Genomic DNA, 12500 nt, shown 5'->3' with positions numbered 1-12500 from the left:
CCCTCCTCGCTATTTACCTTTATGTGCTTTTGAGCTATTTAATTTTTTGTGCCATGATGTCTGTTTTTATTGAGGTTTCACTGTTGTACTTTGGTGTTCAGAAAAGTGCTTCCAAATAAAATGTATAGTTATTATTATTATTATTATGTAACATAAGAATACAATAGGAATTTGTAAGAAGAGTGCACTGGCCATCCCTGGATGTAGTCCCTTAGAAGTAGTCCAGCTTGTTTGTGTTTATAAATGGATTGACTAACCTTATTTATCCCAAGGCGGGAAATTAAAGGCATTAAATTATGAATAATTGTTTTTTTTCTTGACAACCTAAAAACACTACAATCTGTGCTGGATACTATTCAAAAAGGACAAATATGCTGTATTTTACGCTGGAGATGCAAATAAAGGAAAGTGTGATCAATAGATTTTCTTTCCAGCCTATCTAACAGCCCTCCCGCGCGTGTGTGTGTGTGTGTGTGTGTGTGTGTGTGTGTGTGTGTGTGTGTGTGTGTGTGTGTGTGTGTGTGTGTGTGTGTGTGTGTGTGTGTGTGTGTGTGTGTGTGTGTGTGTGTGTGTGTGTGTGTGTGTGTGTGTGTGTGTGTGTGTGTGTGTCTATAGGAGAATAAGGATAAGATCATGCTGCTGGCCTACTTCCGTGTGATATATACAGTGGGCTACTCCCTATCCCTGGCCAGCCTCTCCCTTGCACTCATCATACTGCTCATCTTCAGGTGAGAACACACACACACACACGAACGCACGCACGCACGCACGCACGCACAGACACAGACACAGACACAGACACACACACACACACACACACACACACACACACACACACACACACACACACACACACACACACACACACACACACACACACACACACACACACACACACACACACACAAATGCATGCACCAATGCCAGCCACTCCCTTGCACTGATCATACTGCACATCTTCAGGTGAGAATACACACACACACACACACACACACACACACACACACACACACACAAAAAAACATTGCAAGACAGTTAAGCGTAACAAGGTAAGTTGCCATGCTATCTGAAGTTTGCCTTAAGTTAACTCAAAGTGAAGCTAACTCAACTTGAGGCAGCAGTGCAACCTACTTTAAGGCAGCAGTGCAACCTACTTGTTTTATATTTAACTGACTGCAATGTTTTACAGTGCAAGCACACAAATGCATCCACGAACACACACACACACACACACACACACACACACACACACACACACACACACACACACACACACACACACACACACACACACACACACACACACACACACACACACACACACACACACACACACGTGCGCGTGTGTTGTCGATCACTTGCTCCAACAGGGGTGGGCTATGGGAGGAGGATGGGGGAGGGAAGGAGAGGAGTGGGTAGATACGTACATGTACACACACTCCAGAACATTCTTTGTTTACTTGGATTCAATCCAGATGAGTCAGTCAATTGTGTTTCCTCTCAGCTGTAAAGGATGTGGAGGCAGCGCTCAGAGGGTTAGGAAAGAAAAAAACAAATTGCTGTGGGTGCAGAATATAAAATATGCAAAGGGAGAAAAAGAGAAGAAATATTCACACACCACAAAAAGGTCCCTTGTTGTGATTTAATGAGAAAAAATGGCACAACGTCTCTGCCTATAATGTCTTCGTCAGGTGCAAGGCCGCCGCTACAGGCATAAGCAGAGTAAGCAGAGCGCTTAGGGCCTCAACCACTTTGCCTCCAAAATTGGGGCCTCTTAAATTGAGATTGACTGAAAAAACGTATTATTATTATTTCATTATGAGGGGCCCTCCTGAGCAGTTATGCTTAGGGCCTCCAAAACCTTAGCAGCGGCCCTGGTCAGGTGTATTGTAGATTGAAACATTGTGCCATTTTTTCACATTAAATCACAACAAGGGATCTTTTTGTGGTTATGAAAGATGTGACATGTAGGACTCAGTTGTCTGCTACAAGGATATGACACACGACACACCAGAGACTGGAGCTTTTTATTGTTGTTTTTTTCTCTCACCATGCATTTCAATTGCTAGGATGATTGATAACATTAACATGCATGCATACACAAGCACTGTTTCCAACACAGGTAACCAGAAGACCTGTGTAATTTTGTCCTAGTGTACAATCTGCTTACTCTGCCCTGGTTGGAACAAACTGGTTGTGGGTTCTTGTTAGGTTTTTAGAGCTTTTCGTTAACAACACAGTCTGTCTACCTCATCAGGTACAATGGACTAACTGGCGTAACAGCTATGTAATATCATGTGCTAGTGTTGTATTTACATCATGAATCTACTTTAACTTTTTTACTTTTGACACCTCTGCCACAAATAGGCATGCACACACGCACACGCATACAGAGACTGATTGAACTTCAACTTCAGATGAGTGCCCACACATACAGCCGTCTCCAAAAGTGTTGTCACCTATCCATCTGTTTGGAATAACTAATTTGCTAATAACCTGACTTTCAATTAATCACTTGGCTTCAGAAGTCACTCATATGAAAGCTACATGAAAGCTGAAGTTTTATGTACAAAAATGAATTTAATGCACCAAAAAAAGATTGACCCTTTAATGAACACAGACAGGGCAGAATATGAAAAAAGAAACATGGTGCATAAAGTGAAACATGGTAGGGATACAGCTCTTATGAGGAGCTGCATGCATGCTGCAGGTGTTTGAGGACTTTTATCATTGATTAAATCATGAAGTTAAAAATGTATTGCTCTACGTATAGCAAATATGTCACCATCTCTCATTGACCTTCATTGTTTTTCATTGTGTTGCTTTCCATGATTACAACGACCCTAAACATACACCTAAGGCCAACATTGATTTTCTGAAGAGGTGAGAGTGATTCAGTGATTAAGAATGACACCCGATCTGCGTGTTCGAAGTGTTTTGAAGTGACTAATCTGCTCATTTTCACATTATGTTCGATAGGCGACAAAACTTTTGTCTTGTGAAAATCTGCCCTGTCTGTGTTCATTAAAGGGTCAATCTTTCTTTGGTGCATGAAATTTATTTTTTTACATAAAACTTCATTCGGGAGGGTTGTAGCTTTCATATGAGTGACTTCTGAAGCCAAGTGATTAATTGAAAGTCAGGTTATTAGCTGTTATTCCAAACAGATGAATAGGCGACAACACTTTTGGAGACGGCAGTACACAGTGGAGGCTTCAGGCAGATTTCCCTCAAGTTCTGTGTATTTTAGTTGCTAGGATGGTGCAGAGCACACAGAGAGCGACTGACTGACTGACTGACTGACTGGGAAAACGTTATCCGAATGTTCTGCTCTACCTGTCCCAATTTCACTTCATTGATTCTGGTACTGATTTATGAAATTATGAAGCATCCGTGTGTGTTCAGTCGATATCTTCCTGTTTTGAAGTTTCATAGGCCTACAAGAAAATATATGAACGTTAGACAGACACCACTTGTAATCCCCTCTCATGTGCAGTTTAAAGGAACAGTCCAACTTTGCAGCCACAAGTGATCACTGGACGGAATTAGCCGTGTTGCTCTCTGGTAAATTTTATATTCATTTTAAAGAGGTTTAGAAGTTCATGTGATGTGATGATGTTTTGTTTGGTTCCATTACTTCTATTGCTACGCTTAATATTGATACACTGTAAAACTAGGCAATGTAAACACATAGAGAAAAAAATCCTATGTATTCTCACATTTTACCAGGGCTTAACTACATACATGAGCAATTTCCTGAAATGAGGTGGACTGTTCCTTTAAAGCTATGGTCACGTACTCTAGCAAAGGTTGGACAAATGTTGGATGTTTCCTCCGTCTCAAAATTATCTGTATTATCATGATATCTGTTAAAAATGAATTATGTCACAGAAATATCAAATAGATGTAACATCTGTCATTGCCAAAAGAACACAAAGCAATAGCAGGGTGTGAGTACTCTTAGAATTTCATAGTGGGCTAATTGAGCTCCTTATTCTGTCAAGCAATACTGTATTTTGTAATGATGTTTAGTTTGTTTTCCTGAGCTTACAGCATCTTATCACATAAGCAGGATGATTCTATATATAAAACAAAACCCAACAACACATTGGCCCAGGGACTGTAACCACTTCCTTGTACCTAAATACCTGTAAGTTGCTTTGGATGAAAGTGTTATGTAATTTCCTGTTGAAGTGGGGGTGGTGTGGTGTTGGCCATAATTGGCCATCTCCTCACGTACTCTGGAACAAACACCCCAAAGTCGTTGTTGTTTTTGTTATTGTGGTTGTGTTTATCTGCCGGGGCGCCCGGAGCCGTACCACCAGGGGTTCCGAGCACGCTACTCCAGCAGGGGTTCTCGGCAAGTGAGGGCTCCATTTTGTCGGCCTCCTGTGGTGCTCCTTTTTAAAGCCTGTAGCGTTCCGAGCGTCGAACCCATCAAACTCTGCGTCGCATTGTGGGCTTTTGGCATCCCAGGGAGACATTTGGTTACACTCTCAATGAATAATTGTGAAAATTGTTCCCAAATTGGGGAGGTACTGCAGGGGGGTCGCTGACACAAGGAACTGTTTGCATAAAACTTTGAATAGGCCTATATGTTTTTGTTTAATATAACCATTCCACAACTTGATTAGTAACAGTATTCATTTGTAGCCTATGTAAATAGATGTACTTACTATTCTTTTGAATTTCACATTAAATTTCAGCAATATTAAGAGACAAAAAAAAACATTTCAAAGGCTTCAATTTAATGGTGGGGTGTCGCGGAAATAATCTTGGGGTCCAAAAGTGGGTCCCTGCAGAGCTAGTTTGGGAACCAGCTGCTTTACTGTACTGTAACTATAACTGTGGCCAGAGGACTGGCTTTAGGAGCAAGCATTATAAAGTGTGTCAGGACCTGAATATAGGAAATTACATTTTCAGTAACAGGTTTTGGAAGCATACATTATTACACTGTATGAATGCAGCAAATAAATACCTATCAATCACACAGCAATGCAGAGGCTGAATTCTCAGTTCAGAGCGGAGCGCTATTATCACACTGCAAATGGAGAAAAGAACAGGGGATGAGAGGATGAGAGGGAGAAGGGATGAGAGGGGAGATTGATGAATGAAAACAAGCCAGGAGGAAATGGGATGAAAGGGTTGTTATGGCGAGAGAGAGAGAGAGAGAGAGAGAGAGAGAGAGAGAGAGAGAGAGAGAGAGAGAGAGAGAGAGAGAGAGAGAGAGAGAGAGAGAGCTGCAGGCAAAATGGAAAAGGGAGAACAAAAGACAAGAAGACCTTTGAAAAGAGTGGAATAGAAAGAGAGAGAGAGAGAGAGAGAGAGAGAGAGAGAGAGGATTCAGTTTGCCGTCATATGAATGACTGTTGACTGTGTACAATTGACAGTATGGCAGACTAGTGATTGTATGCAGTCTATACATTGGACGATCAATCATGATTCATTATATCATATATATAGCCATATCCAGGAGATTAAAATGGTCAAACTGATGAGGACAGAGGTTCTCAAAGTTGGGTCCAGCGAGTAATTTTAGGTGTGGATGGTGGGGACATGTCCATGCCACATTTTCACTAATATAATGGAAAAATAGCATATCCGGACAATTTGCCATTCTAATGTCCCCACCACTTTCCAAGCCAAACCTACACCTTTGCCAGGGACCCTGAAAAAGTTTATTGCTATATAGTACAAAATTGCTGAGGCATTAAAGTTTCTACATAGACCACACTTTTGCAATGAAATGAACACATACAGCATAGTGGTGGCAGCCATTTGTAGGGTGTGCACATGAGGGGGCGCTAGCAAATCTTCAGCTACACTAGTGGTAGCAGTAGGGGTCCCTGGCCCAAAATAGTTTGCAAATACATCTACCTGACCTAGCGAACACCTGGCACCCTCTGCTGTGGTGAGAATAAGAGCCTTGGCATGCCTCCAACAAAAAGATCCAAAATCAAAGTGAGGTACCGACTTTTCCATTTCATTTGGCACATGCTGAACAATAGATGGTAGGCCACATCAAAATTCACATCACAGTTACAAGCAGCAACAGTGTTTATTTAATTATTTATTTAGTTGTTTGTTTGTTTGCTTGTATTCATGCTGCTGGTAAATGTTCATGGGCATAAGCTGAGGGGAGTCGCACTGTGCAGTGATGTGAATGAATGTTCCTAAGGAGCTCATTGAGAAAACTCTCATGACTGCCTAATGTTTACACTGAGTTGGGACTATATATTGGGATTGGGGAGCTTGTTTATTCATGGGAATGTTCCTTTGAGTGAGTGTGTATGCATATGTGTGTGTGTGTGTGTGTGTGTGTGTGTGTGTGTGTGTGTGTGTGTGTGTGTGTGTGTGTGTGTGTGTGTGTGTGTGTGTGTGTGTGTGTGTGTGTGTGTGTGTGTGTCTGTGTCTGTGTCTGTGTCTGTGTCTGTGTCTGTGTGTCTGTGTGTGCGTGCGCGCGTGCATGCATACCTGTGATTGTGCATCATCCACAACCCGTTTGCCTCGTTCATATATATTCCTGTATCTTCCTGTGTGTGTGTGTGTGTGTGTGTGTGTGTGTGTGTGTGTGTGTGTGTGTGTGTGTGTGTGTGTGTGTGTGTGTGTGTGTGTGTGTGTGTGTGTGTGTCTGCATGTGCGTGTGCGTGTGTGACAGGAAGCTGCGCTGCACGCGTAACTTCATCCACACCAACCTGTTTGCCTCCTTCATCCTGCGTGCCGTCTCCATCCTGACGCGCGACGCCCTGCTCACCAGAGACGCCCCCGAGTTCAGGGACAGCAGAGACGTGTCCAACATGCTGAGCGACAAGGTACACACACACACACACACACACATACGCACACACACACACACACGCACACACACACACACACACACACACACACACACACACACACACACACACACACACACACACACACACACACACACACACACACACACACACACACACACACACACACACACAAGAACAGCAGAGACGTATCCAACATGCTGAGCAACAAGGTACACACACACACACACACACACACACAGGAACAGAAATTATCGTGCGCACACACACGCACACACACACACACACACACACACACACACACACACACACACACACACACACACACACACACACACACACACACATACATTTTTAATAGATGGCTTCCCATACATACAGAATGTATTTGCTTGGAGTTCAAGGTTAATAGATACTGTACCATATATGTACCATGGGTTTAGCATGCATAGTGACACAACATGAAACACACAAGTACAAGAGTATTCTTAACTTCCAAAAGGGGGTCCCCGCTGAAAAAGGTTGGGAACGGCTGATGTAAAGCATAATACTAGAAGAACAAGTGGATGAACAAACCCTGCAGATAAAAAAACATCTAGGGTCAAAGAACAAAGCAAAGAGACCATGCTGCACATCACCGTGGAAAACCTTTGCAAATAAATGGATCTCATAGAGCAGTCAGCAGGTTATGTGGGTGAAGCTGGTAAATACTGAAGTGACCCAATTGAAGAGGTAAGGAACAGTACTCTTCAGATTTTTTCTCATTAATTTTCTCGCAAACGTTTCGGGCTCCGAACCCTTCATCTGAAAGCGAAAGTGAAAGCCCACCTGGGAAACTCAAACTCCCGTTGTCATTGAGACACAGCTCTCTACAGCGCACAAGTGCACACTGCACACAACGAAATTGCATTTATGCCTCACCTGTGCAAGGTGGCATCCCCCAATGGTTCCCCAAGGAAGCAGTGTGGTGGGACGGTACCAGGGTACATCAGTCATGGAGGAGGACGGGGGAGATCACTGGTTAATTACTCCAACCACCAACCTGGCGGGTCGTGATTCGTGTCTAACAAACATCGCACTGGTCGAAAGGTTCATGTGCCTTTAGTCCAGCACCTGATGAGTAAAGATGTGCGCCTAACACTACTTTCGAACCTGGTAGGTATGTGTACACAGAGTACTGTATGTACTGAACATTACATAGGCCTATGTATACAGACGATAATGGGTTTCATTTATTGTTCTTTTATTCATGAAATGGAACATTATGTGAAGAATGGTCTACATGAACAGAATGCTAAGCAATAGCCAATCAGAGTCAAGGTTGAGAATTGCGTGGTTTGCAGGCCTACTTGTAATTGGATGGCTGGATCTCAGGCGACCTTGACAGGAAGGAGTCCAAGCACATGGAATTTTAACTGGACAGAAGATACCGGAGCAGCACAGATGTAATTCTTTTCTTCTTTTAATGAAGTGCACATGTCCATAAGTAATGTCTGATGAAGAGGGTACATTCATTGAAACGTTGTTCTGCACTTAATTAAAAGAAGAAAAGAATTGCATATGTGCTGCTCCAGTGTCTTCTCTCCGGTTACGATAATCTGTCTGTCTCTCGTTGATGCACCAGATGACAAAACAGATAAGCACGTGTAACTACCCCTTTTTTGGCCCAAGCAAATTTTTTTGTCAAACTATGTGTGCAAGTCAAACTAATTCCTCCGGCCCTTTCATGTTGCCTTGAGGACTTGTGGTGTGAGGGTCAACGTCATTGATGATTTATTCCATATCTTCCACACATTTCAAATATAATTCTCTCATTTGTAATTGAGGCGTTGAATGGGATAAAAACCTTCTCAAGCCACACCGCACAGATTGACAACGGGGAGCAGGGGCGGATCTAGCCTGGGTGAAATATAAATATGGGGCCCTCATATTAAGAAGTCATTCATAAAGAAGTCATTCTTTAAACGCGTCACCAATAAGCATGGAAGGCGCAAGGGTACTATTTTACTGTTTTGTCTCATATTTATATCTTTGATTACTTTATATAGTAAGGGATGAATTAAGAGCAGGCCTATACTATCCTACTTTTTTGTTTTTATCACAACTGTTGTGACAGTTGGGGGCCCCTATGGAGGGCAGGTTTGGTCGAGGCCCTAGGCAATTGCCTAGTTTTGCCTAATGTTAAGTCCACCGCTGTCAGGGAAGAATTATTGTGTTCTCCACATAGTCGGGCAACACTGCGACCGAAGAGGACGGACGGACCAGGAAAGGGAGATGGAAGAAAGCAGTTTGCAGCCAATGACCTCTCAAGGCATTCACAAAACCAGACCCACTATCTAGTATTGGCAATCGTGAACTGAAGTGAAATGACAGAATATCTGCAGTAGATAGTATGTATTCATTACATGACATTACACTTAGCTTACACTTCCATCCAAAGCGACTTACAGTTATTTGGGTACAGGGTATTGATTACAGGCCCTGGAGCAATGTGGTGTTAGGTGCCTAGCTCAAGGGCACCTCAGACATGGGATGGTGCTGGTAAGGGTGGGATTTGAACCGGCAACCCGCCACTCTCTGATCTAAAGGCCAGCAGTCTAACCATTAGGCCACAGCTTACACATAGTAGGGGTTTTCTTCAGTTTTCATTGTCTGTTGGCAGTCATGTACCGTATTCACGGTCTATTGGCGGTCATGTACCGTATTCACTGTATATTGTCAATCATGTATTCAATTGGGCAACCATGAAAGAAGGTGGGGTGGGAAGCAGAAGCACAGGCATTGTGGTTAGACACGGTGTCTTACAGCATATTGTACTGTGCAGATAGCAGCGTGCATAGACCACCTCAGACATGGGGGAAGCGTTGTACTTGATAGACAGAGGCGTTCATGCCTTTCAATTTCATGTGCACAATCTGGTGAATAGGTTTATAGAATTGATACAATTGAAATGCATTCATGTATGATGCTGAACAAAACTGTTCATAGTTGTGGCGTAAGATTACTTCATGCACTGGTTTTATCTTTTCTTTTTCTGCCTCTTTCTTTTCTTTCAAAACCCCTGCATGATCACTGTCCTCTAATGAATACCCCTTTGATCATCATCACACTTTAAGAAACGACAACCACACTTTCTCCCCTACACTTGAGATATAAGCTTTTCGCTCCATTGGTTTGGCTCATTTCTTGACACAGAGATGACATTCTCAAAACAACACAAACAACCAGACCCCAGAATGGCGTTTCTCATTGCTTTCATCAAATTTCAAAAGCTTTGTACATGTCAAATGTCTACTGCATTTTCGCAAATTGGTATGTACAAGTAGCCTACATTTGACACAATGAGCACACATTTAGCACATTTTCCAAATAAATATGGTAGATCTTGCATATCTAAATGGATTAGTCAGTGTCTCCATGCACCATCCCTTTTATTTAGCATTGTGTAAGCACTGCAAGTCAAAATGCTTAGAGCATGGGTACTGGTGATTTATATGAGAAAGGATTTTTGAAACATGTAAGCTGTTCTTGGAGAGATATGAATGTGATGATGATCCATGTACTGTAGTTGTGCTCATCCAGGTTATTTTGGCACCCCAGGAATCAATTTAGTATCTCTAACCTACTTACATATCAACACTCTACCCCAAACTTGATGAGACCCCCATTAAATTCCTCTTGGATCAATAAAGGATCTCCACCTTACTCATCACAGCTCTACTGTACTCTATTGTTCTCTAGTACATAGACACAATTTGACTAAAAATCTTAATTTCCTTCGGGATCAATTAGGTGCTACTTCTCTCTTCTCTTCTCTTCTCTTCTCTTCTCTTCTCTTCTCTTCTCTTCTCTTCTCTTCTCTTCTCTTCTCTTCTCTTCTCTTCTCTGCTCTGCTCTTCTCTTCTTTTTCATACTATATTTCAGGGATTCCCAAAGTTTGCCGGTACATTCCAGCCAAGGCCCCCCTTACATGGGTTGTGCATGCCACACTATTTTTTCTGTGCTCCCTCTTTTACAACCATGGCCTAGGTCTGTGAGTCAGTGAGTGCCCCACTGGGACATATAAAACAGTAACGATAATAGTTGAAAGATGCAATAAATTACTAGAACAGCATACAATTCGTAACTAATGAGAATATTGTTTAGATTATTTTTGATATATTTTAGTTATTGAATTTTTCAATCATTTATTTTGTTTTGCTATACTTTTCGTGCCCATCTACTGCGGCTAGGGGTCCCTGGCCTGGCCAATTTGTCGACTTGCACCCTGACCTTTAATTTTTATGTTATTTTTTAAGAGCTCTTTATTGTTGATAGGACAGGCTGTCTCTTCTCTTAAAAAAAGAACCAGGAAGAGAGTATGAGAGAGAGGTGGTGTAGGGCTAGGGAAATGACCCAGACCGGAATCGAACCCATGTCGCCGGTGTAGTAACCTAGTGCCCTACCGTTAGGCCACGGTAGGGCCATGAAATCCTCAACTTGACCCTTGACACCACCCGCCACCACCTCCCTCTCCTCCCTCTCCTCCTACGCCTTGTCAGGGTGTCATGGTGCCACGGTGCTGATGCAGTACTGTGTAATCCTCATCTTGACCCATGACCCTTGACCTTTCATGAATGACGACCTCCTCCTCCTCCTCCCTCTCCTCCAGGCCCTGTCCGGGTGCCGCGTTGCCACGGTGCTGATGCAGTACTGCGTAGGGGCCAACTACTACTGGCTGCTGGTGGAGGGCCTGTACCTCCACAACCTGCTGGTGCTCATGGTCTTCTCGGAGAACAGCTACTTCTGTGGCTACCTGGTCATTGGATGGGGTGAGTGCACAGAATGACAACACGCGCGCACACTCACGCATGCAGGAGCACACATGTGCACACACATGCATGCATGCAGTCACACATGTTCACGCACACACATACATGCATGCATGCAGTCACACATGTTCACGCACACACATACATGCATGCATGCATGCACACGCAGACACACGCAAACACACACGCGCGCACACATGCACACATACACCACACACACACACACACACACACACACACACACACACACACACACACACACACACACACACACACACACACACACACACACGCGCGCACACTCTCTCTCTCTCTCTCTCTCTCTCTCTCTCTCTCTCTCTCTCTCTCTCTCTCTCTCTCTCTCTCACGTGCACATATGCACAAACACACATGCACACACACACATGCACAAACACACATGCACACACACACACACACACACACACACACACACACACACACACACACACACTCACACACACACACGCGCGCCCTCTCTCTCTCTCTCTCTCTCTCTCTCTCTCTCTCTCTCTCTCTCTCTCTCTCTCTCACGTGCACACATGCACAAACACACATGCACACACACACATGCACAAACACACATGCACACACACACACGCACACACACACACACACACACACACACACACACACACACACACACACACACACACACACACACACACACACACACACACACACACACACACACACACACACACACGTGTATCCCTATTTTCTCCCTTTAATTCAGAGAGTGGAGGCAATCTTTCACCTGAGTAATCTTCAAAAGAGTTAATTTCATTGGCAATGCGTTTGCTCCTGTGTAGCATGCCAACGTGTCATTGACAACCGTTCAGGACAGTGCACATGATTTGACTTCCATTGTAAT

At 43.4% G+C, this 12500-nt stretch overlaps 1 protein-coding gene across 1 annotated transcript in view; it reads left to right on the top strand.

The window, feature by feature from the left end:
* Positions 1-12500, top strand: part of gipr (gastric inhibitory polypeptide receptor) — a 74697-nt gene that overhangs the window by 16485 nt on the left and 45712 nt on the right. The window contains 3 exon segments of the mRNA XM_063205933.1: positions 616-728; positions 6659-6812; positions 11449-11608. Of these exon segments, the coding sequence (XP_063062003.1) occupies positions 616-728; positions 6659-6812; positions 11449-11608 (427 nt within the window).

Source organism: Engraulis encrasicolus, chromosome 8 (assembly GCF_034702125.1).
Source record: "Engraulis encrasicolus isolate BLACKSEA-1 chromosome 8, IST_EnEncr_1.0, whole genome shotgun sequence".
Classification (NCBI taxonomy): Eukaryota; Metazoa; Chordata; class Actinopteri; order Clupeiformes; family Engraulidae; genus Engraulis; species Engraulis encrasicolus.
This window is presented reverse-complemented; position numbering and strand designations above follow the sequence as displayed.